This window comes from Danio rerio, chromosome 2 (genome assembly GCF_052040795.2).
Source record: "Danio rerio strain M-AB ecotype USA chromosome 2, GRCz13ab, whole genome shotgun sequence".
NCBI classification, from domain to species: domain Eukaryota; kingdom Metazoa; phylum Chordata; class Actinopteri; order Cypriniformes; family Danionidae; genus Danio; species Danio rerio.
The window spans coordinates 60,667,501-60,695,000 of record NC_141022.1 but is presented as its reverse complement, the minus strand read 5'-3'; the positions used below and the strand labels follow the sequence as shown (position 1 = coordinate 60,695,000).

The 27,500-nt window shown below is 37.6% G+C and overlaps 2 protein-coding genes across 19 annotated transcripts in view; both read left to right on the top strand.

Moving 5' to 3' along the window:
- btbd2b (BTB domain containing 2b) overlaps nt 1–27,500 on the top strand; it is a 1,074,195-nt gene that overhangs the window by 502,750 nt on the left and 543,945 nt on the right. The gene's annotated exons all lie outside the window — the stretch shown is intronic.
- ncana (neurocan a) overlaps nt 1–27,500 on the top strand; it is a 186,307-nt gene that overhangs the window by 32,773 nt on the left and 126,034 nt on the right. For 7 of the 18 annotated variants that reach the window (XR_015479142.1, XR_015479148.1, XR_015479145.1 and 4 more), the window contains 2 exons: nt 5,464–5,533; nt 24,367–24,468. Coding sequence is in view for 1 of the 18 variants with exons in the window: in XM_087241639.1 (XP_087097765.1) it covers nt 7,551–7,618; nt 24,367–24,468 (170 nt within the window). In the remaining 17 variants the exon portion in view is untranslated. Of the gene's footprint in view, nt 1–5,463; nt 5,534–6,303; nt 6,441–7,520; nt 7,619–24,155; nt 24,188–24,366; nt 24,469–27,500 lie in introns of those variants that run through there. The other 11 variants (XR_015479144.1, XR_015479140.1, XR_015479146.1 and 8 more) reach the window with 3 other exon arrangements.

Genomic DNA, 27,500 nt, shown 5'->3' with positions numbered 1-27,500 from the left:
GTCATTTTGTCCACTAGAGGGCGGATATTCAAAACAAACAAAGGTGTATTGTGATGATAGCATGACTGAGTGTGGAATCATGGGAGTTGTGGTCTTAATTAATACACACTACAGGACTCCGGCAGATATCATGCACATACACGCACACTAAAACACATGCACACACACACACACACACACTGGTAGACATGGGTATAGACATGTGCGTACAGACACACACAGATGCATATACACCGACACATGCACACACACACATTGACACAGTAAATACACACATACAGATATATACACACCCACATATACACAGACACATGCACACACATACTGACTGACATATGAACCATGCATACACAAACCCATAGAAACAGACATATGCGCACACACAGACACGCATGCATACACACACACACACATATATGCATACACACACACACACACACACATATACTGACTGACATTTACCACGTATAGACACAGCACATAAACATACATGTGCACACACACACACACCCACCCACAGAAACAGACATATGCGAACAAACACATACACAGACATATGCACACACGGACACAAACACAGAGACACACACACACGCGCCCACAAACACAGACATTTGCACACACATATGCACAGGCACATGCACATACAGATATGCATATATACCACACATACCCACAGACAGACACGTTTACACAGAGACACACACACACAGACGGACATGTGCAATGCATACACACAAACACAGAGACAAACAAACTCATACCCACAGAAACAGACCAATGCACACACATACACACACACACGCATATATGCAGACAAATACCACACAGATCGACACACACAAACACTCATCTTCTTCATGTGTGCAGTAGTTTGCATCAGCGCTGCTTCATTTGCACACAGATGCTGTAGAGCAGAGGGCCGATCAAGGGCCTCTGACACACACACACACACACACACACACACACACCCTCCGTTTCAGAGGGAATTCTGGGTCTGCTTTGACAGAAACCCTCCATACAGCTGCTCTGAACACATGATTACTGCCCTCCTCTGAGGAGCCAATTAACACAATGCGCTCTAAAGGCCTTTACACTCGCTCTGTTTGGCCAAAGAAACGACACGGCGCTCTTCAACACAACACACAGACCGTCTGATGTCATCGCAAAACCTTCATGCAGACCACAGAATGTTAATGCTGGCTTTTGTGCACTCACACACCTCACATCTGTAATTATCTACACAGTGGTGTGTGCAAATAGTATTAGCGTTTACCTGATCTTCATTCTTGCTAAGAATAAACTGAGTAGAACAAATACGCACTACAGAAATATAAAAATGTTTAATAGTGTTTTTTCCAGTTTCTGTGCCTGACGATCTGGTTGTCGTGGTCCTAACCTTCGACCACCACCCGTTCCACAATGCACTGGCCCCTTAAGGCTCCCCCTGCAGGAGGTGGGCCTGCGGGAGGATGGTCCCACGTCGCTCCTTCGGGCTAAGCTCGGCCGGGTTCTGTGGGAAAAAACCTGGCCACCAGGCGCTCTCATACGAGCCCCAACCCCTGGCCTGGCTTCAGGGTGGTGCCCCGGCTGCGCCATACCGGGAGACGTCACGGTCCTTGATATTGTAGAACTCATAAGGGGTTTTTGGACCGCACTTGGTCTGACCTGTCACCTAAGACCTGTTTGCCTTGGGAGACCCTAGGTAACCCCCCCCCCCCCTCCCCACCCACCACGATAAGGGGGTGGTTCAGGGAGGAGTGGCAGGGCACACTCTTATGGATAGGGTGAGGAGATCTGACACCTGGGAGGAGCTCGGAGTAGAGTCGCTGCTCCTCCACATCGAGAGAAGTCAGCTGAGGTGGCTCGGGCATCTGTTTCGGATGCCTCCTGGACGCCTACCCAGGGAGGCAGCCTCGGGGAAGACTCAGGACAAGCTGGAGGGACTATGTCTCTCGGCTGGCCTGGGAACGCCTCGGGATCCCCCCGAAGGGTCTGGAGGACGTGTCTGGGGAGAGGGAAGTCTGGGGTTTTCTCCTAAGACTGCTGCCTTTGCGACCCGGCCCCGGAAAAGCGGCAGAAGATGAATGAATGAATGAATGAATGAATGAATGAATGAATGAATGAATAAATGAAAACTGTGTTTTCCAACTGCTTACAAACTCGTTTCTTGTCTGGTGATTTCTGAAACCCCTTAACTCAAAATGCAAAACTACACAGTAAAATTTCCAAAACCAGAAGGTATTTCTCAGCCTTGAACTTTTCAAAACTGGTTTTCCACCCATTCACAATTTGTAGTTTGTACTTACCCCATTTTCATCTTTTCTGAATCCTAAATTCCTATAAAAAGAATTGAGAAATTTTCAGAGCCTAGCGCTGCAAATTGTATGATGACCAACCCTATGGCTGCATGTGAAGAAGATTTTATTCTCTCAGTGTGAAGTATTTTCTAAGTGTAAAGCAGTTAATTTTCTCTTCTCAAAATGTATGTAGTGTTTGCAGCAAACATGCCAGCCTGTGTTAAAAATACAGTCATATGTCTGTGTAAGATGAGTACGCCTGCACAGGAGCAACACTAGGAGAAGGCTGAGTGACTGATTGTGTAGAATAACTGAATATGTAAAGCACTGATTATATATGTTAAATACTTGTATGAAGCTACATGTGTCAGAAGTTAGAATGAGTAACATATTATCAAGTTATTATCCTATCATAACAATGTATACAATGTATATAAACGCTTAGTTCCTTTGCATAAGTTGCATCTATACTTTGCTGACATAGACCTGTAACATCTCTGTTGACATGAGCTAGTGGGCTGAGAGCCAAGAATAGCAGGACCCCTTAGACTAGAAAACCTATTCAAAAATGGTCAAGAGTTAAAAAGAGACACAAAGGGGTGTGTCATAATTACCTGTATAAAGATTATGGAGAACACAGATACTTTAGAACAGTGGTCACCAAACTTGTTCCTGGAGGGCCGGTGTCCTGCAGATTTTAGCTCCAACCCTAATCAAACACACCTGAACAAGCTAATCAAGCTCTTACTTGGTATACTTGAAACACCCAGGCAGGTGTGTTGAGGCAAGTTGGAGCTAAACCCTGCAGGGACACCAGCCCTCCAGGACCGAGATTGGTGACCCCTGCTTTAGAAGGAGCAGGAGAGACTTTAGAAAGTGTCCAGGAGAGACTTCAGAATGCTCTGGGGTCTGCTTTGCTCTTTCTCGGCTTTATTATGGAGAATAAAGTCTATTTTCTGATATTCAAAACCTCCTGTCTGATAATTTCTAATTGATGAGAAGTCGAATTACGACACATGACACTTCTTCAGGAAATGGACACTTCTCGCCCCTGAGACCCCACACAAACAACTGTGTTCTTCACTGTATTGTAAAGAAAACATTAAGCTTTACATGTTTTTTATTATTATTATAATTATTTACATACAGTAGGTTTGTTTTTTATGCTGTATACATTAATAATGTTTGGCCTAATTAATTTTTTGTTTCTACATGTGATTGGTGTTTACAGTGTAACTGTTCCTCTTCTCAGCAGATTACTGTCACTGTAGAACATACTATTGAACTGTACATATAAATAAGGCTATGTAAGAGCAAAGAGCTTTAGATTTAGAACAAGAGTGTTACATTACATTGTAATAATATATACAGTTGAAACCAGAAGTTTACATACACTCTAAAAAAGCAACATAACCATTGTTTAAAAAATTCTGATGTTTAATTATACTAAACGTTTACTATTTTAGGTCCGTTAGGATTACCTAAATCATTTACATTTGCTAAATGCCAGAATAATGAGAGAATTTTTTTTGTTTATTTTGAATTTTTGATTAATTTCTAGACAGTCAAAAGTGTACACACATTTCCTTGGTATTTTTTTAGCTTTGCTTTTAAACTGTATAACTTTGGTCAAATGTTTTGGGTCTCCTTCCACAAGCTTCTCACTATAGTTTGAAGAAATTTTGGCCCATTCCTCCTGACAGAATTGGTGTAACTGAGTCAGATTTGTTGGCTGTCTTGCTCACACAAGCTTTTTCAACTCTGCCCACAAATTTTCTATAGGATTGAGATCAGGGCTTTGTGATGGCCACTTCAAAACATTCACTCTGTTGCACATTTTCACTAATATGGCAGTATGCTTAGGGTCATGGTCTGTTTGGAAGACCCATTTGTGGCCGAGTATTAATTTCCTGGCTGATGTCTTGAGATGTTGCTTCAGTATTTCTACATAATGTTCTTTCTTCATGATGCCATCTATGCTGTGAAGTGGTCCAGTCCCTCCTGCAGCAAAACAGCCCCACAACATGATGCTGCCGCCCCCATACTTCACAGTTGGGATGGTGTTCCTAGACTTGTAAGCGTTCCCCTTTGTCCTCCAAATGTAACACTGGTCATTATGGCCAAACAGTTCAGTCTTAGTTCCATCAGACCACAGGACATGTCTCAAAAATTACTTTTTTTTTTTTTGCCCCCAGTGTAATTTAGCTTATTGTAATCTGGCTTTGTTGTTGATTATGGCTTGTTGCTTTTCCCACAAGGAAGCAGTGTGTTTGAGGATTTCCTTAAATATTATTCTACAGTTGTGCCTCCGAATAACTCAATTGTTGTCAATTAGCCAATCAGAAACTTCCAAAACCTTGACACCAAACTTGACTTTCAAGAAAAGTTATAACAATTTTTCAAACAATATCTCTCTCATTATAGAAACTAATGTGATCATCCAAACTAACCTAGAAGTAAAAGAAAAATGAAAAAGTTTAGTCACATTAACATCTGACTTTTTTAATGTTTATGTGCCTTTTTATTCAGTGTATGTAAACTTCTGCTTTCAACTGCATGTGCATCTGGCAGACACTTTTATCCAGAGTTACTTTTGTTGCATTCAAGTTATGCAATATATAATCATTCAGTTTATGCATTCCTCTGGATTTGAACTCTTGACCTTTGCACTGCAAGTCAGGCTTCACACCTGCTTGTGTTTTCAGCTTGATTCACATGTGCATCATTTATTTTCATTTCTCTCTCTCTCTCTCTCTCTCTCTCTCTCTCTCTCTCTCTCTCTCTCTCTTTCAATTCAATAATTGCTTTATTGGTATGACAATCGTTACAAATGTATTGCCAAAGCAGTTATAAAGTTTACATGAAAAGTAACATACATATATAATAAAAAAAAAACAGTTCACACAGTAAATAGTAGTAGTAATAAAAAGCTGATGTTTCTATATAATAATTAAATAAAATATCAACAATACATCATATTATTTAATATATCACATTAATATTTAATATATTGTATTATTATTCAACATTAATTATTCACAAATCGATACAAAAAAGATCAGAATAAACTAGACTTTTTAGGATAAAACAGTAATAAAATCGATAATAATCAGTATATACAATGATCTCTCTCTCTCTTTCTTTCTTTTTCTCTCTCTGTCAGGTTGATCATCTGCTTTGGGATTCAGGGAGGCGTTGACATTTGGAAAAGTCACCTGTTCACCCGAGAGAAGGTGAAACAGCAGGAAAGAGTGGATTATGCTGATTTGTGTGTGTTGTGTTGAGTCACAGATTAGATTCACATACTTAAGAAGCTCTGAGTTTGATCCAGCTCAACGTCAACATACTGACACTTTCAGTAAAAAGCCGATTATCTCACACACATGTGCTTTAAAGAGGACCCATTATGCAAAAATCACATTTACAGAGTTTTTAAACACAGTTGTGTGTCTGCAGTGTGTGAATATAACCAGCCTCTAGTGGTTAATGGTATTGTTTATCATAAGACTTGTTGAAAAGAGTCTGCAGAAACACTTTGATTGACATTCTCCCCTTGTACGTGTCATCCATTGGGGGAAAGCTCCGCCCACTAGTGACCATCTCTCCCTCATTAGCATAAACAGCCCTGAGTGAGAAGCAGCCGTCTGTCCAATAGAGCTTTGAATCTGATGCATATGCATTTGTAGCTCTGCCCTCTTCTGTAAAGAGCGCAATCTCATTTGAATTTAAAGTGACATTCACCAACAGTACCGCCGCTCCCTATACGCAGAGTACGCAGGCTGCGTAGGGCCTTAACTCTGAAGGGGGGCACCATCTCAGCTGCTCAAAAAAAAAAATTATATTTATTCAATAATATTAACATAATCTGAGTGTGAATAAAATGTATACTGATAATATGTTGTCAAATACATTAAAAAAAATAAAAATTATGACGGACACAAAAACAAACATGTGATGTCATTTTTTCCATGTACGCGCATAGCCGCGTGCGCGCGGCCCGGTCCACTTATCTTTGCGGCTGTTAGCTGCACGTACTTATAATTGATGCAAACTGCAGCTCTTTGCCCTGTAAAAGACAACAGCAGTCCGGAGCCGAGAAGAGGAAAAAAGAACAAGATGAATCCCGTGCATCACTTTCAGGTATCTTCCATGAACCTGGAAAACATATTTTTGGTTGTATATTAGTAAGTAAATTAGCGAGGCTAACGTTTAAACTTCGCCACAACTGCACCAATCTACCTTTTGTGTTGTTGTTCAGTTTTTGCTTTGCAGCTGTGCATTGTGCTTTAAACTATGACAGGACATGTTCTATGACTTTTCACGTTTGCTCCTCTTCCCCATGTTGCTGATGATTACACAAACTCAATTATTTTATTAACTTGTGCAGTAATTTACAATTTTGTTTGCACACCAGCTACATACACATGCACTGCACGATTATTTCACTGTATCTGTTATTTATTATTATATAGTTATTATGTTGAATATTACATAATTCTCTGCAGTTATCATTGTTTATTGTTTTGTCTTTTTTTTTTTACATTTCGTCACCTTGGAATTATAAGGTTTTATCTGCGTTCTGAATGATTTTGAGATATTGAGCTTCAAAGTTTTTGCATTCCATAGCAAACAGTTAAAGAAAGTCCTAAAATGTAAACAACTTATAAAAAAGCATCCCATAATGTAAATAAGTTGTAATTTAATAAGAATGTCAATAACTCAATTTTGACAAAAATGTCAGATAGAATCGTATAATTCTAATGTGACAATTTCTTATTGCTGCTGTTGTTATTGCTTGTATCACTGCAATGACAGTAAAGTCTCTTTTGTCTGTACATCAGTGGATTAATGTGTTTTTAATAGGCCGGTTTTTCATTTTTGTACTTTACTATATGAAATTACTAAACATTCTGTGATTTCTGAAATATCAATAATATAAAATGAGTCAAGGCCACAGGTCATAAACCATATTTATTGCATGAATTCATTAATTATAATTTTTTTTCTGAATGTAAAAAAAGTTTTTTGTTTAAGATGCACACAATAATTCTTAAACCACAAATGTCTTTGATTTATTCTGAAAGCAAGGGCCAGCTTTTGTCACCATAGAGAGTGCAAGTTAAATCCACACGTTGGTTGTAGTTTAGACACATTCTGAAGAGTGCTTGACTAGCTGAGTTTTTCTTTAAGTGACTAATTTCTTTTGTATTTTACATGGAGGTTCAATGCTGAATTTTGTCACAAAAGAAAATGAGGTGGAATGACCGGCACTGCTTCAGCAGCTGCACAGCAGCCCTGAGGACCGTCTATCTCTACAGGTACAGAGAGGGTTTTATTCCTTACCTTTTGCAAATGCTTGAAATTAGAAATGCTTCTGCAGAAGACATGTCAGTGTTTATTTTTTATATGTTGTAATGTAAACATTTGAATGTTTAAGTACAATCTTGAGTGTTTATATGCATATTTACGTATATAAATAAAAATAAATAAATAAATGTTTAAATGCATATGTTTGTGTGATTTTTGTTCCTCTGTGGGGGCACCACAGTAAAATTTCGCATAGGGCACCCTTTTGGCCAGCAGCGGCCCTGGTCACCAAACAGCACAATTAGCATCAAAACCTTAAAAGGGTTAGTTTCAGAGAGTTAGAAAACATTATCTGTGTGCTATTTTGAGCTGAAACTTCACACATGCATGCAAGGGACATCAGAGACTTATTTTACATCTTGGAAAAAAAGGGCAGAATAGGTCTCCTTTAACACATTTTCAGAATGACTACTAACACGCTTAGCACTTTACAATGCACTGTGTGTAGAATTTACGCATTTTGATTCTGTTGGATAGAAAGAATAGTAAATTGTAAAGTTATACTGAAAATTAGGGGTGTCAAAATTAATTATTTCTTTGGTGCACCGCGATGCAGATGCGGATAATTCGGTATGGGTTCAGTAATAATCATAACCGGTTATTATGTACTGACGTCATTTATCTCCTATGCGCTCTGTCATGAGGGAGGTGAGCGCGAGTATTTACAACACTCAGGAGCCAACTCCGGGCCGGCCCGTGGCATAGGCAGTAAAGGCGAATGCTAAGAGTGCTGTATATCCAGGGGGGCGCCAGAAATGAGCGCGGATCAGTTGGTTTTGTTTTGACATTCCTGACACACAATCAGTTATAGACGGCAATAACTCAAAAAAACTCTTACCCTAAAAAGATCTAAAGTGTGTTTCCTACAAAAAGACAAAGCTGGTTGTGTTTCACAGCTGTCTTTCTCTTTTTTTCGCTCGACATTACGGGCACTGCTCCATTTAAGCCCTCGCAGTATGTGTTTAGCCGGGAGAGCTCGCGCTGAGAGGAGCTCTCAGTAAGGGACCGTCGGAAAAGTGCTTATTTTTTCATTTTTTTGTTTTTCTGCTCCGCTCAGCGCGAGCTCTCCCTGTTGCGAGGGCTTAAATGTGTGTGTGTGTGTGTGTGTGTGTTTGTTTATTTGTTTGGTGCTGTCTATGTTTGTGCATGTGTTTGAATAAGAGACAGTGTGGTGCTGTGTGTCTGTGTGTTTATACAGACAGCATGTTATAGCCTCCCCCCTAAAATATTACACTGTGTATGGAAAGCATCGTCAATGCACCGTGATGCACCGAGATATCAAATTGAACCGAATCGAAGGCATGATAATCTTAACCGAACCGTGAGGCCAGTATAGGTTCACACCTGTTCTGAAAATGCTTTTGGCCACACCCAAAATACTTATGCAGCCAATTAATGTCAAGGGGTGTGGCTAGTTAAACTCATTTATATTTCCGCGTCAAGTTCACGCGTATGGTCCGGCGCAACTTTCATGCGGTTGCATAACCCTTGCTGTGGCTGTGGCTGATGCTGACGCGCACCTTTTCACACTTACAGATGTTTTAAGAATATGCGTATTTGGCGTGCTGTCCAGGGAGAGGGCTCTGAGCTCGGGGAAGACACCCCAACTCATGTTATTTCATTTATCAGGAAAGAAAGAGAAGTTAGAGTTCAAGTGAAGTGTCTAACCTGGCCCCTGAATGCTCCCCCCAGGTAGATAAGGTTTAAGATGTGAGGTGTCGGGGTGGTGGAGGGATGGTAAAGTCGTGAGACAATGCAGGTAGGATAACTTTTGGTATTTATAGGGGTTTGGTCAAATGCTGATTGGAGAATAGAATTTTTGCCAATTTTGTATTTAATTTGCTGAAACATCTGTGCATGCTCGTCCCGAAATTCGTTTATAAAACGTCACTTATAAAAAATCTAACTACACGTCGCAATGACGCATAGCGCAAGCTCTGGGATTGGTCAGCATAGTAGCGTTGACGAGCGTGGGTAGGGATGGGTACCGAAACTTGGTACTTTATCGGTATCAGTGCTACATTATAAAAGACTGAATTATCGATAAGCTCTAACGGTAATGGTTCTGCTATCGGTACTGGAGAATTATTGCTGACATTACTTACAGTAGCATCATTTAACTGACCAACCTTTTCTAATCTGCGATAATCGTCTGCACAGTTAACTCCCAAAACACTATGAACTCTATACCAATGCGTTAATAATTTAAATCGTTAACATTATCTCATTCAACTGCATTTTGCAACTCAAAGAGGGTATTTTCAACTGCAGGGGCCCAATAAACCAAAAAAGATCCCGACTTCGGTCAGAGAAGTCAAACATGTTGGTTAAAGGGTCATTTTCCTTCAAACCATTGTGCAATCTTTGCACAAAAACGTAATAATAAAGTGCTGTTAATTCTGTTCAATTAGTTTTTTTTTCTTTCATAAAAGACTACAAAAAGTACCAACAAGAGAACCGTTTAAGTACCAAACCGATAAGTGGTATTGATAAAAGTAGTAATACCATTAAAACCTTAATGATACCCATCCCCAAGCGTAGGTGGTGTTTTTCAGTGGAGTGAGTGTTTATCAGTGTGAAGTCCTCTGAAGGAGCTCCAGATGGAAACTTTTGTTTTGTGTTTACCTTATGATAAAGTTGTTGCACGTCCGCTGGTTCCTGCCTCTGAATGAGCGAGTTTGAGGTACTTGAACATTAAAGGGCCATGAAACCCCCTCGTTTCAGCAGGGTGTTTTCACACCTCTACTTTGGAAAAAGGCAGAAAAGTGGGCGTGTCCAGCTCTGTTTAGGGGGGAGTGTCGGAGGAACTAAAGTGGGAGGGTGTGGGAGTGTCTATTTGGGCACGCGCGAGTTTCATAAATACTCACACACAGTAGAAAGTGATGGTGTTTAACCTACATGGACATCTGTAGTGGAATTATTTGCCAAATTATTAAATGGTGGACTTTAACTGCAGTTTGGCTCTTTCATTCAGGGAATTCATTCATGTGCCTCGCGACAAACGAGATATTTGATTCGAGGAGCTGCTCTAAGCGTGTATTTTTCATGCAATGTTTGATACCGCACGGCGAATGAGAGAAAAAAACCTCAGCATTTCCCGGATACTTAGATGCACACGGCAGGTAGCGTCAGAAAGCCGCGTGTGTTATTCCGGTCAATAAATGCGGTGAAAACCCTACACGAGGTTAAAGTTTGGTTGTGGTGCTAACATGTTACGGTGCAATAGTTAACTTAGTTCGATACGAACAAACTGAATAAACAAAGAGCACTGGTCACTCACTTACCAAATCTGTAGAGACAGAACAATCACCAGCAACTAGAGCCGCGTCTTTATGAAGAGAAAACTACAAGCGTATCCGATCTCAGCGTTTGCAGATGAGAACAGCTCTCAGGTAAACAATAATCCTCCTTAGACACGTAAGTTATTGTTGTCGAGCGTCGCGTACACTGTTAATCCACACATGAGTCTGAGCTCTCACAGAGAGAAAAAGAAAACAAAACTTAATGGCAGCAAACTATAAAAGCAACACTTCATGCTTGTTTTGCCAACACAACGTGGCGTCCATGTCGTGCAAACACAGAAATGAATATTAATGAAGTTGCAGAATAGAGCGCGCTGATTGGTTTGAACCAAGCCTTACTCATGCATTAATGCAGCACACTGTAAGACGTAATAAGACACACTCTGGCACAGACGTTCAGTCTGCACGCTGGAATACACGCTATTATGTCATGACCGTGACGCAGCTTCAAAAATTCATTTCAAACAGGAAGTACGAATTTGCTTGAAATAACGCAAAAACAACCAATTGACACTTTTTAGTGAAATACAGGTGTCCTAATAGTGTTTTCAGCAGTGTGGGACACATATACGACTGTCAACAGCTCAAAAAATGTGTTTTGGTGTTTTGTGACCCTTTAAACTAGTGTTCAGAAAAAAAACAAAATCTGTGAAGAAATCTGACATAGAGGAACATAACCTACTGCCAGCTAGCGTTTCAGAAGTGTTATTGCAGAGCAACAAAAACAGGGCGCAGAAGTAAAAATGCACGACTATGCACAAGGGGTGCACACTGCGATTCACGCCGATCTCTCGATGCAGAAGTATAACCCAGCCTTAATTATAGCAATATCAAAAAGGGACGGGTTCCTGTTGGATTATTTATTTATTTATTTATTTATTTATTTATATAGTTTTATCTATTAATTATAATTATATATGTATATATATATTTAGTGGTGGGCCATTATTAGCGTTAACGCGAGACTTTTATCGGACGATTAAAAAAAAAAATATATATATATATATCGGTGTTAATCTATTCTCAAAGTTGGGTTGGGTACTGCGTTTGTTCAATGCAAGCTATGATGACTTTCACCTTGATATTTTAGCGCGGATGTTTACCTGACCAAGTTGCACTATAGGGGGCAAAATGAGTCTTTGATCCTGTGTGTATTTCTACTGTGAAATTATCACATCAAACGTGACGTGCTAACATGAATGCAGTTGACTAGAGTGAATCTGATTAATGTTAACTCCACATCTAACTATCAGGCACCTGTAGAGTTTCTGCGTTCCAGTAAAACATAGACAAATAAAATGGAGCGGGTGCTTTTTAAAATGAATGAGGGTGAATGAAAGTCAATCCGGTGAGCCGTCTGACAAAAAAAAAAAAAAGTGTCCTTTTGAATCAAATCAGCAGGATGCCCTTCTGGATTCAACATTTTTTTAACTGAATAAGCAGTGAGTAAACACAAGTACATCTTACTGAACATCATTTATTTTCATCACCAATTATCAGAGTAAAACAGTTTCTCAAGCAGTTTGTGATGCATTTTGGAAACAGGAGATGGACCCCTGGTCTAATGCACTACCTGGCTTGAGAAACCCGTTCTCAAAGACTTACTTTTAGTCATTATTTGGGTAGCACACATATTCTGAATGCCTTCGGCAGAATTCAAATGAGCCAATATAATCTAGATTAATTCCAACATCAAGGGCTGTGTCTAGTAACTATAGCTAGATCAAAAAGGGGAGGGTCCAGTTGGTTTATGTTTGTTTACTATTTCTTTTTTTATATATTTTTTTTATTTATCAATTATAATATTTATATAATTATTAATATAAAAAATTTACTTAAACTCACTGAATACAACTATTGGTTTATTTTTAGTATTTGTTTTTCATTTATATATATATATATATTTTTTTTTTATTAATTAATATTAATTATTGTATTGCTTAATTACTTTTTTATTTATTTAATTTGTATACTTCATTATTTTTTATATTAAACACTTTTTTACTTAATACAACAATCAAGCACATGCCTTTATTTGAAATCACTATTCAATGTGATGCTTCTAAACTATCCATCAATTTATGCGCTTATATTAAAACTTTGTAATCAAAATGCACTGACCTTTCATATGCAATTCAAATGCCTGAATCTTACATTCATACCCACATATTTAAAAGTCAGATAAGAGCTTCATTAGACTCGCACTCTTTTATTCAGAAAAGGCAAGATTTTATCCAGACGAGCATGTAAATAAACAGATGTTGAAAGCCCCAGAGAGAGATTAATGGCATCCATTAACAGATTAATTAATGCATGAGCTGGTGATTAAACAGCGGCCAGCCAAATCACTGCCTTTAACTGAAATAAACGCTCATATTTAGCCAAAGACTGTTTCCCGGGGCTAAAAAACCTTCCTCTGCTGCGACAGGAGTAATGCTGCTTTACGACAGAGCAAGCGTGCAAATGAAGACAAATTAGCTCTCAACATATATTTAGTGGCGACACTGAACCGCTGGAGCTGAACGGGTCTCTATGACCTTTTTATCACAGTGCAGCTCTATAAATGTGCAGCACAGGGGAGATTTAAAGTGTGACAGCAAATGCAGAAATAAACACTGCGAAAACTATCCATAAATTAGCAGTTTTCTGTATTTTATGTTTCATGTTATTTATTTTTCCCACTTTTTAAGTGCTTTTGAATTGCATTATGGGTGCTTGACAACTTTTAACCTTGAAATGTTTGAAAAAGTGACTTTTATTGACATTTTTAATAGTTTAAAGTGATATATTGTCCGGGTTGGTGTTGTATAATACCGCTGCGTCTTTAAAGAGCCCCTATTATGCATTATAAAAGGTCATATTTTGGGTTTGGGGGTCTCCAACAACACGCTGATATGCGTTCAAGGTCAAAAAACACTTTCATTCTCTTATAATATGCATTTATTTTGACGTAATTATCACAATGACTCTCGTATGATTCATTCAGTGATTCATTTGTTTCTTTGCATGAGGCTAATCTGTGCTGATTGATCCAATGAAGTAGCTTTAAGAGTATATGTGTGAGCCCAATGCAGGACTGCAATAAAATAATGCAGTTAAACACTAGCATATTGCTATATTCTTAACCCTAACCCCAAGTAATAACAATGACACACATTCAGTGTTAATCCACACAGTGGCAAAATTGTAAAGAACGGCTAATGGAGGCCACACTGAAAAAAAATTATTCAGAGATGACTCCTTGGATTTACTCAATTTTTTTATGTAAGGTGGTTGTAAACAATTTATTTGTGTTGAATTTAAACAAACAAATTAAGTTGAACATTATTAAACTTAATTTGTTTGTTTATATTCAACACAAAACAATGTTAACAACCAGCTTACATAAAAAAATTGAGTAAATCCAAGGAGTCATCTCTGAATATTTTTTTTCAGTGTGGCCTCCATATATATATATATATATATATATATATATATATATATATATATAGCAGATTCTTTTCAACACATTTCTAATCTTAATAGTTTTAGTAACTCGTTTCTGATAACTGATTTATTTTATCTTTGTCATGATGACAGTAGATAATATTTGACTGGATATTCTTCAGACACTTCTATACAGCTTAAAGTGACATTTAAAGGCTTAACTAGGTTAATTAGGTTAACTAGGTTTAAGGGGCTATTAATTTTGTCCTTAAAATGGTGTTTAAAAAATTAAAAATCATTTTTTTCTGGCCTAAATAAAAGAAATGAGACTTTTTTCAATAGAAAAAAATATTATCAGACATACTGTGAAAATTTCCTTGCTCTGTTAAACATAATTTGGGAAATATTTAAAATAGAAAAAAAAAATCTAAGCGGGGCTATAACAATACAATTTATTAACAAGTAGTAATTAACTACCCATATTATTTCTTGCAATAATTTATTGTTATTTCTACACAATACTAAATTCATCCATAACAGAGTTGACATTACACCCTACATGAAAGGTAATGTTCGAAAACCCATAACCCATACACTGAAAACACGTACGAATCACAAAATACGGAAACTGTTCATTAACATATTTGAGGTTTTAGAGGGAAATGGTCTATTACAGTTGAACATTGGTGCCATTTTACACTCAAAGAAATGTATCGTCAAATTGACGGTAACTTACTGTTGACAGTTAACGGTAGTTGCTGTATTTCCTACTACAGTAGAATTACTGTAAAACTAACTATTTTAGTCATTTGCATATCTTCAAATTATTTTATTATCATGTTGAAGTACAGTACTGCTCTGTTATTTTCAAATAATACTGTCTGTTGCCATATAGTCATTTTGCAAGCAATTTTTCCTTTAAAATTGTTTTTTTATTTTATTTTTTGCAGTTTTTGGATGATTTTAATTGAGAAGGGCAACAATTTCCTTTACAAACTTTCCATGAATAAATCAGTGGCAGCATGGTGGCTCAGTGGTTAGCACCGTGGCCTCACAGCAAGAAGGTTGCTGGTTTTACTCCCGGCTGGGTCAGCTGGCGTTTCTGTGTGGAGTTTGCATGTTCTCCCCGTGGGTGCTCTGGATTCCTCCAGTCCAAACACATGCGCTATAGGGGAATTGATTAACTAAATTGGCTGTAGTGTATGAGTGTGTGTGTAAATGAGTCTGTATGGGTGTTTCCAAGTACTGGGTTGCGGTTGGAAGGGCATCTGCTGCGTAAAACATATGCTGGAATAGTTGGCGGTTCATTCCACTGTGGCAACCCCTGATAATAAAGAATAATGATACAATTTTCTGGTGCAATCTAGTACATGCAACACACACACACACACACACACACACACACACACACACACACACACACACACACACACACACACACACACACACACACACATTACTACAGGATTGATTAGTGCAATATTTCAACAGTTAATTGCGCTTTGACTAATCCTACTAATTCCTGACATTGATTGGATGATAGATGGATTGATTGATTGACTTTCTTTAATTAAATCTGCTACCTATACATGCTTGCCTAAATAAGATTTTAAAAAATGCTTAATTTATATTGATATTGCTTAATTACAAAATGGGCTTATGCTTAACATTTTATACTGCTATGCATATTACTATTTTAACATTGGTAGTGTATTCTGGAGTGTGCAGTGTGCTTTTGATTTAAAGTGTGTGTGTGTGTGTGTGTGTGTGTGTGTGTGTGTGTGTGTGTGTGTGTGTGTGTGTGTGTGTGTGTGTGTGTGTGTGTGTGTGTGTGTGTGTGTTTGTGTGATTGGATACCTGTGCCAGGATTAGAGTTTATTGGTTACAGGCCTTGAGTCAGCGTTTCTCTCCTCCGCAACAGGGATGCAGAGGCTTTACAGAATCTCAGACCAACAGCAGAGCCAAAAATCCTCAATTCTGTCAGCGCAAACAGTGTCAGAGAGAAATAATAATATCATATTCTCACTCAGTGTCAGATGTTGTCTTATATATAACAGAATGAATCCTTATAGGCTAATGATTCATTTATTTTCTTTGATAATACTATAAAAAGGATTACCGACATTTACTATGCTTTTCACACGCACAAAACGTTTAAGTATAAATGCTATTGTGATGTGTCTGGGGGCAACAGAGGTAAGTATCCATTCATTCATTTTTTTTTTCGGCTTAGTCCCTTTATTAATCTGGGGTTGCCACAGCGGAATGAACCGCCAACTTATCCAGCACGTTTTTACGCAGTGGATGCCCTTCCAGTTGCAACTTATCTATGGGAAACATCCATCCACACTCATTCACACACATACACTACGGACAATTTCGCTTACCCAATTTACCTATACCACATGTTGTTGGACTATGGGGGAAACCCACGTGAACGCAGGGAGAACATGCAAACTCCACACAGAAACGCCAACTGACCCAGCCAAGGCTTGAACCAGCAACCCAGCAACCTTCTTGCTGTGAGGCGACAGCTACTGCGCCACTGCGTCGCCAGGTAAGGATTCAAACGTAGTTTACTTAGAGAATGGTTGTACAGGACTGGTGTGTGAGTGAGGTGCATGATGGGATTTGGAGTTCAGTTGAATGCGAGTGTTCCCCAGCAGCCTGCAAGGGCCATACTGCTGGTGACCATAACATCTATGGTGCTTTAGTGAAGTGCATATTATATATTATATTGTATTTACACTTGTATATTATACAATCTGAATGTGTCAGCAGAAATGGAGACTCATCAGAGCAGCAACGTTTCTCCAATCTTCTATTGTCTAGTTTTGGTGAGTCTGTGTGAATTGTAGCCTCAGTTTCCTGTTCTTAGCTGACAGGAGCGGCACCCGGTGTGGTCTTCTGCTGCTGTAGCCCATCCGCCTCAAGGTTGGACGTGTTGTGTGTTCAGAGATGCTCTTCTGCAGAGCTTGGTTGTAGCGAGTGCTTATTTGAGGTACTGTTGTCTTTCTATCAGCTGGAACCAGTCTGGCCATTCTCCTCTGACTTCTGGCATCAACAAGGCATTTGCGCCCACAGAACTGCCGCTCACTGGATATTTTCTCTTTGTCGAAGCATTCTCTGTAAACCCTAGAGATGGTTGTGCGTGAAAATCCCAGTAGATCAGCAGTTTCTGAAATACTCAGAGCAGCTCGTCTGGCAGCAACAACCATGCCACGCTCAAAGTCACTTAAATCCCCTTTCTTCCCCATTCTGATGCTTGTTCAGGCCCCTTGTCTGTAAACCCTAGAGATGGTTGTGCCTGAAAATCCCAGTAGATTAGCGGTTTCTGAAAGACTCATACATGCATACAAATCTTGACTATGTTATGTATTTTCCATATATTTACATGTTTTAGATTTCAGGAAGAAAGAAACTTAAACAGGTTTGAAAAAAGTGGAGGATGAGTAAATGATGACAGAATTTTCAGATTTGGGTGCCTGTCTCTTTAAATGCAATTTGTCGGTCGTCATTATTGTTTGCTATAAGAGAAGATAAAAGATGCATTAAAAAAATACAGAAGTTTTTTCTTCTTTTTCCAAATATTTCCCGAATGATGTTGAACAGATTCGGGAATTTTTCAAAGTATTTCCTATAATGTTTTTTCTTCTGGAGAAAGTTTTATTTGTTTTATTTTGGCTAGAATAAAAGCATTTTTTAAATATTTTTAAACCATTTTAAGGTCAACATTATTATCCCCTTAAGCAATATTTGTTCTGTATTGTCTCCAGAACAAACCAATGTTATACAATGACTTGCCTAATTACCCTAACTTTACCCTAATTAACCTTGTTAAGCCTTTAAATGTCACTTTAAGCTGTATAGAAGTGTCTTGAAGAATATCTAGTCTAATATTATTTGTTGTCATCATGACAAAGATAAAATAAATCAGTTAAATCAGTGTTGAAAAAATCTCTCTGTTAAACAGAAATTGAGGGAAAAATATACAGGACGGCTAATAATTCTGACTTCAACTGTAGTTGGTTGTTTATTTGATTATAGAGGGGTCTGGATGCAGTCCTGGTACAGTGCAATCTGCGTTGCATCCAATGCTTTTTGATGCGCTCACCTAACCCTAACCCTACCCCTCACCGTGACGTCACTCGCTCCATTTGAGTGCATTGTGTCTGACATTGCATCGCTGAGTGATGCAGTCTCAGCTTGCATCATAAAGGCTGCATCCAGATACTGTTGTATGATTGAGGATCTGAGATGCTGTCATGATCAGTGACTCTTCTTTTCAGTTTCTCATGTGCTGATCTTCATGTCTCTGAAAACTGGACTACTGTTTCATTTTACTATAATCTTCTGTGTGAAGCTGCTTTGACACAATCTACATTGTAAAAGCGCTAGAGAAATAAAGATGAACTGAACTGAAGGTCTTTCCCTCTGACTTCAGGTGAAAGTCCTGCTGGATCTGAGGGTTCAGTGAGTTTGTGGTTAATGGCACTCGGATCATAAGCTCAGCTCACTCTAAATATGGACTCCATTAACCTCATTATGTTTTTCACGGCTGATATATTTCTGTAATGTAATGTTTCTAAATTATACAGCGACTTTCAGGGGGTCAACACTTTTGGAGGATGCTTAGCTTTTTTTAGCCAAATTCAGATGCAATGAAATCAAAATGTACAAAGTTTATTTTGTGTGCTCACATTCAGTTGAATAATTAATCTGTAAATTAGTCCATTTAGAAAAACGTTTGTTTTGGTAATCTTTAATCAAAATCTGACCATCTGCTTCTGCTCCCGAAAGGCAGACAATCTGTGATGACTTGGAAATTCCATTCGTTCATTTTCCTTCGGCCTAGTCCCTTATTTATCAGTGGTTGCCACAGAAGAATGAACCGCCAGCATTTCCAGGATATGTTTAGCACAGCGGATGCCCTTCCAGCCACAACCCAGTACTGGGAAACACCCATACATACTCATTCACACACACACAATCATACACTACGGCCAATTTAGTTTCTTCAATTCACCTATAGCGCATGCAACATGCAAACTCCACACAGAAATGCCAACTGAACCAGCTGGGACTCGAACCAGCGACCTTCTTGCTGTGAGGCCACAGTGCTTTGAGCCACCGTGCCGCCATGAAATATGATCAATTACAGAAAATTACCCAAAACAACTTCTCTCTCATGGTGCATGACAAAACTGAAAATTCTGTGTGACTGCCACAAGGGGGCGTATGTCGACAGTCCTGTCTGAATGCCGTGTGCAGGGGAAAGGCAGCTCGACACATTCGCGTGTGTATGCATGGAAGTCTATGGGGAGAAAAGTGCAGTGTGACCGCAGCTTTAATCTGAGGTGAAATTCAAAAGCAGAGAGATTTTCCTCCTGATCCAACATAGGGTTTTTGAGCTCATAATTGTCCAGAACTTGAGGCTTTTGTGTTACAAATATAGTTTTTATTGTTCATATTTAGAGATTTTTCTAATCTGACTTTGAGGACAACACTATTCTATTTCTTTAGTTGTAATTGTTTTTTTTTTTCAAATTGTATAAGTAGATACAGCGTTAACTCATGTTTGCTTTTGATCAATGTTTTCTCCTGTTTCTGTTTGGATAGAGAGTGCAGGTGAAATTCAATTCAAGGTTTCACAATAATTGTTGTTCTAAAGCAGCTTTACAAAAGCTTCATGATATAACATTACAATCAAAATCAGAAAGTTAATATATTCAATCATATACTACAGTATAGTTCACAGGTTTCAAACTCAGAGGGCCACAACTCTGCACAGTTTAGTTCCAACACTAATTAACCACACCTGATTAAAGTAATTGAGTGCTTCAGGCTTGTTTGATGCCTACAGGTAAGTTTGCTGAAGCGTTTGCGTGGGTTTTATCCAGGTGCTCCGGTTTCCAGTCCAAAGACGTGGTCCAGGTAAATTGGGTAGGCTAAATTGTCTTTGGTGTATGAGTGTGGATGAGTGTGTATGGATGTTTCCCAGTGATGGGTTGCAGCTGGAAGGGCATCCGCTGCGTAAAAACATATGCTGGATAAGTTGGCGGTTCATTCTGCTGTGGTGACCCCAGATTAATAAAGAGACTAAGCTGAAAAGAAAATGAATGAATGAATTCATAGTAAAATGTCACTCTTTAAATGTAGTGATCGCAAACTGGGACAGGAGTGAAATTCTATGGAGCTGCAAAAAGGGGCGGGATTAAACAAGATAATTAGACATTAAAAAAAGTGAGCAATTGGTCCATATTATAAATATCTGTCCAGAGAGGTCATGTTTTGATCCTCAATTGGTTTTAAGCTGCGGTCACACTGGGCTTTCTCCATATAGACTTCCATTCATATGCACGTGAATGTTTTAGACTGGAAACGCAGGGTCATTCGTCGTTTCACAGGTTGCTGCGGTGCAAAACTCAAGCTTGATGAACTCTGACCTGCGAAATCAGCCTGATCTCACGAGAAAACGTAAGTATTTTACGTTTTGGCAGTTTAGTAGCGAATTCGTATGAGTTCAGTCTTACGAAATTGTACGATTTTAAAAAGAGGCATAGCACCTAATCCCACCCCTTAAACCAACCATCATTGGGTAATGAGCAAATCGTACTAAAAAGTATGAATTAGATCGTACGAATTAATACGAATTAGCCACTAAATGAAAAAGTTGCGATTTGCTGTGAGATTGTTTTGGCGAAATCGCATCACTTGACTGCGTGAGACCAATCGAGGATCAAAACAACCTCTCTGGACAGAAATTTAAAACATGGAGCAATCGCTCACTTTTTAATGTTTAATCGTCCTTTTTGCAGCACCGTACGACAGAATTTCACATGCTCAAACTCTAGTGTGACCGCAGCTTTACGCAGTCAAGTGATGCGATTTCACTGGTCAGAGTTTACCAAGCTTGAACTTTGCAGCGCAGCGAAACTTGAGTACATGCCATTTACTTCTCATTTGAGTATTAGCATGTCTGCTTAATATCTGCTGATACTGCTCTTGACTATCAGAAACTTTGCAAGTACATGTCAACTTACATGAACTCCAACCCCAACTGAACAGCCTATTTATAATCTAATGAGAGTTAGTCAGCATGTCGATGCAATGCAACTTAAATTCAACAAAATGTGTTAAAGGGACCATCAAAATAAAGTCATACCGAAGAGTTTAAGAAATTCTTTGTTTTGAAGTCTATTATTCCAATTGTTATTTCATTTGGTCAAAAGCTTGCAATAATGTGCTCCACATCTTTAATTATTGCTAGTTGGCAACTTCAGATTGACTCAATTTGGATTAAATCAGACAAAACTATTTTATAAATAAAACCTTATTTAATTAAATATCTTCATGCCTGAGTTTCATATCATTTCTGCATTTACAGTTGTCTCATTCAGACAGAATCTTTTCTATTTTGATTTAGTTAACGGGGTTCTCTGGCAAAATATATTCATAGTGCATGAAATGGAGATCTAGCCAGTCTGCTGTGAGAAGTAAAATGCTGGGTTATTTCCAGGGGTGCTCATAATTGGTCCACAAGGGTGATTAAAGGAAAATTGCAGTCCAAGGCGCTAGAGATCAGTGCTGTTAGCATTTCAGAAGTTTCCCCTGCTGCATTATTGGTAAGATAATTACTATAAACTGTAATTAAAATGAGGTGAAACCAAATTAGGTGAAATAAGGACATCATGAAGTTTGCTCAATTTGGTCCAAATTAATTTTATTTTAAAAATGGACTCATCAGGTGACTGTCCATATTTTTAATGTGCTTTGCTCTTTCTGTAATTTGTAATTTGCATCTAAAATCATTGTTAACCATCATGACTGATGCATGCCTTTTATTCTGCTGTGAATGTGCTCTGCAAACTCAAGAATTTCTTCATGCTGCATTATTGGTAAGATAATAATTATAAAGTCTTATGAAAACAACCTAATTGGGTAAAATATGGACAACCACAAAATTTTGGTTAAAATTGTTGTAATTTTAATTCAAATAATGAGCGGTTCTTTTTATGCATATTTTACACTGAAAAGAATATTCATTGGATTTACTCATTTCTTAGGTATAAGTGGTTGCAAACAATTTCTAGAAGCTGAATTTAAACAAATTTAGTAATGTTCAACCTAAATTGTTTGTTTAAATTCAGCTTATATTAATTGCTTGCAACAATTTACAATGAAACATTTTTTTTTTCAGTGTAAGCATTTTAGTGCATTCGACTATTTCTGTACTTTGCATCCAAAATCATTGTTAACAGTCATATCTGATGCATGCCTTTTATTCATCTGTGAATGCGCTCTGCAAACTCAAGAATTTCCCCAATTTGCATTATTGTAAGATACTTTTACTGTCTGTAAGATGATTACTGCCACTTTTGTACCACAAATTTCAAATTACAGTTTTTTTTTTTTTTTTTTTACCGTGTATATAAATAAAATTGTCATAAAAAGCAGAATTTTTAGCAAATATAGTGCTAGCTTTTGCTTTTAGCACTTTTTTTGTTGCCATTTCAGTTACTACATTTATTTTCCTTTGGCATTGTCCCTTATTTTATTGCCACAGCGGAATGAACCACCCAGTTACTTGCTATTAAACGACCCAAAATGGGTAAAATATGGACAAACCTAAAATTTGGGTTAAATTTGCTCCAGTAAATTTACTTTAAATAATCAACTCAGCTCTTTTTATTAGTATTTAATAAGCTTTTTAGTGCATTTTATTAGCACTTTGCCTCTCAAATCATTAAGTCAAGTCTTGATTGATGCCTTTAATTCTGCTGTGAATGCTCTCTTCAAACTCTACTGCAAACTTGTATTTTTGGTGAGATTGGTAAGTATTGCTAGTATAAACTCTTATTAAAATAGTGGAGGCCCCTAATTATCTGAGACTAAGCTAAAGGAAAATGAATGAATGTGATTAAAACAACTCAAAATGGGTGAAATATGGACAAACACAAAATTTGGGTAAATTTGCTCCAGTAAATGTACTTTAAATGATCATCTCAGCTGCTATTTTTATCTGTATTTTATAAGTGCATTTTATTATTTATACTTTGCATCTAAAATCTTTGTTAACAGTCATGATTGATGCATGCCTTTAATTCTGCTGTGAATGCTCTCTGCTAATACTGCAAACCTTCTCATACTGATAAATCAAAAACTAAACTGAAGGAAAGTGATTGAATGGATGTTATGAAAGCAACCCAGATTGGCTGAGATATGCACAACAAATGGGTTAAATTTGGTCCAGTAAATTCAATTAAAATAATCTGCAGCTATTTTTATCCATATCTTACTAAGCATTTTAATGCATTGTAATTTGCATCTAAAATCCCTCTTAACAATCATAATTGATGCTTGTTTAATTTCCTCCTGTTGCATAAGATGATTATTATAAACTGTTGTTAAAATGAGTGCTCCTCTTTCAACCCAAATTGGGTGAAATATAAACAAACACGAAATTTGGTCCATTAACTCTTCAAAAAATCAACTTAATGGTTATTTTTATTCATCTTTTACTGAGCATGTTTAGTGCATTTAGATATGTCTGTAATTTGCATCTACAATCATTGTTAACAGTCATGATTGATGCATGCCTTTTATTCAGCTGTGAATGCTCTCTCTCTCTCTCTCTCTCTCTCTCTCTCTCTCTCTCTCTCTCTCTCTCTCTCTCTCTCTCTCTCTCTCTCTCTGTCCTCCCCGGGAGGGGGGATTTTGTCCTCTTCTTCAGCACTCTTTTGTCTCTGATCTCTCCAGTGTTGACGGAGGCGCCGCAGCGCAGACACCGGCGTCAGTTTGCGCGTCTCCCGGTACCCCTTCCTGCGTGTATGCGCCCGATGCTTGCCATTGCTTTACCATCAGAAACCGTTCATCAGCATTTACGGCTTCCTTTGTGGACTTCATTTCATTTGATGTGACTGAAGTTCCAGCAGACTCGACTCTGATCATATCGGGTTTTTCTCCGCCAGACTCACCGGAGGATCCGCGGCTCTGCTCGGTTCGGTTTTGCTGATTTGCATCCAGTCATCCGGTGTGGATTCAGACTGCCCTGATAACTTAAACAACTCCAGGTAGGAGGAAACGTTCATATTCTACTTTGGGGTTAATGTTGTATCGGACACACACACAGCTGTTGGGGTTTTGTTGGATGTCTGTCTGATTTGGTGAAATCCGCCTAACCCTCTGGTAATCTCATCCATATCATGCAAAGCCAGTTTTAGACAGCATGTTGTAATTTCTGCTCGCATGACTTTGTGTCTGAAATCTTCTGTCTGAGCATCTGCTCGTTTAATCTGTCCAGTGATGAATGCATTTATAGTTTTTTGAGGTTTTAGTTTTTTGGAAATTATATATTTGAGAAGGGTGAATGTGCCACAAGAAACTGATGGATACAAAGACAGCAGTATTTCAAGGTTTAAAGCCGCCAATTTTTTGTTTGTAATACCGTTCCTATGGTATGTGTAGGATTTTTTATTTAACTTTTTTTTTTTTTAGGACAACATTATCTCCAGCAAATAAACAAATAAATAAATAAATAAAAAATTATTAATAATAATAATAATAATAAAATTATATATATATATATATATATATATATATATATATATATATATATATATATATATATATATATATATATATATATATCTCCGAAGGTGCCGTTTTAAATTGTAATTAAATCTTTTGCAAGTACCTTAATTTAAACGTTTTTTCTTAATTTAAACGTTTTTTAATTTAAAGTGTTTTTTTTTTTGCCATTTTAGCTGTTGAAGGATAACGCTTGTGTACATTGCAAAAGCTTTTTATTATAAACTATTTTATTACAATTTTATATATATAACTCTTATTAAAACAATACAATTGGGTAAAAATATGAACAGATGCAAAAAAAAAAAAAGTTAATGAGATGGATTACAAATAAAATGCATGGATAGAAAATGCAGTACAACAATGCAATACAGTAAAAGTTATAAGAAAATATCTTAATGCACTGGAGGTCACAATAAATGTCCAAAAAAAGCAATGCATATTTATAATTAAGTTAACTTGTCAGTCAACAGCAAATTATTCCAAACTAGACAGAATATCTAAATCCTCAAAAATTGCAATATTTTGCATCATATTTGAGTAAGATGAGTTCATTTAAAAGCATTTGAGAAATGCATTAACTTGTACTCGTCTACTTATTGCATGTGCAAGATGGAGTATAACTGAAATGTGAAGAGCAGCAATAAAACAAAGTTAAAAGAAATGGCAAAAGCGGCAACACAGTGGCTCAGTGGTTAGCACTGTGGCCTCACAGCAAGAAGGTTGCTGGTTTAAGCCCCGGTTTGGTCAGTATGCATTTCTGTGTGCAGTTTACATGATGGCGTGGGTTTCTTCAAAGTGCTCTGGTTTCCACCACAGTCCAATTTAGGCATGGGATGATAACTATTTTCAAGGTATACTGCAGCTTGGAAAAGTCAAGGTTTTAAAACCACCAAAATTTGCTGTAATACCGTTCCTAGGGTATGTGTAATATTTTTTTTTATTGAACTTTTTTTTTTAGTATCTCCAGAGATGCCGTTTTGAATTGTAATGAAATCTGAGTTTTTGAAACTAATGAAGACAGCAGGCAGAAGTTAATGATTCATTTGAATTATTAAGCCTGACATGTTTACATGGGAAAAGTTTTAGTTTTTTACCCAGACATTTAAAAAGAATATATTTTCGAGCAGTAATCACGATACCGTGAAACCGGGATATTTTTATCCAAGGTTATCTTACTGTCAAAATCTTATACCAGCCCACAGTCCAAACACATGCGCCAAGGGGAAATTGGTGAACCAAATTGGCCATAGTGTAAGAGTATGTGTATAGATGTGAGAATATGGGTGTTTTCCAGGACTGGGTTGCAGCTGGAAGGGCATCCACTGCGTAAAACATATTCAGGATAAGTTGGCAGTTCATTCAGCTTAGGTAATCTCTGAAATAAAGACCAAGCTGAAGGAAAATGAATGAATGAAATGGCAAAACTCCAGCATTGCAAGCTGCAAGATATTGAACAGAATGCAGGTATTTACCCAAGCAGAAACACAGATAAAGTGACTTACAATATTCTTTGTTGCAAATAAATATGTGCCGTTCACAGTAATACAGCATTGAATGTCATTTAAAAAAATCAGATCATAGCATCAAAACTGCTGAGCCGATTCATGAAGCAAGAATTTACTTTGTGCAAATATACATTCATTCATTTTCCTCTAGCGTAGTCTATCTGTTCATCAGGGGTCCCCTCAGCAGAATGAACCACCTGCAAGTATTACAGTCAAGCCCGAAATTATTCAAACCCCTGGTAAATTCTGACTTAAAGCTTTTGTTCAAATGCAAATAAAAGCTAGGATTTTTTTTTTCACTTTGATCACTCCTGAACATCCTCTTATTATCTTTCAGGAGAAGCCAAGGTAATTTCCAGTCCAAAATAATAACTAATTAGTTGATTAACAGTAACTTTAAGTCAGAATCTCCTAAGTGTATGAATAATTTCAAGCTTGACTAACTGTAAAAAAATATCTGTTAATGAATAGTTTCTGTATTTAGTGTTTATTTCAGGTTTTGAATTGCATTATGGGATGTTGATCTTGGCTCTGTTCACGTTTAATATTGAAACTTCAACTCTACAGTTAAACAAAGGGACTTTTATTGACATTTTAGTCATTAATAATAAAATAATGCATAAGATTATAGAGAGAAATAAGTCTGTAAAATAACCGAAAATGTGCTGGCAAGGTTTCTGTAGCATAACAACACCAACCCAGGCAATATATCACTTTAAACTATTAAAAATGTCAATATAAGGCACTTGTTCGAACTTTTCAAGGTTGAAAGTTGTTGGAAGAACGATTAAGCTCCCATGATGCCCCTCAAAACAGCGTGCAAATATCCAGAATAAATTCTCTGCCTTATTGAACGTATTCTGCAATGTTTTAGAGCTCACAATTCAGTCGCCTATGGGAGAAATTTCACACTAGGAGTAATAAACAGTCAAACTATTTGCTCTACAAACAAGTGTGTTGATGACTATACATAAAAGGTAGAATGATATAATAAGATGACAGCAGAA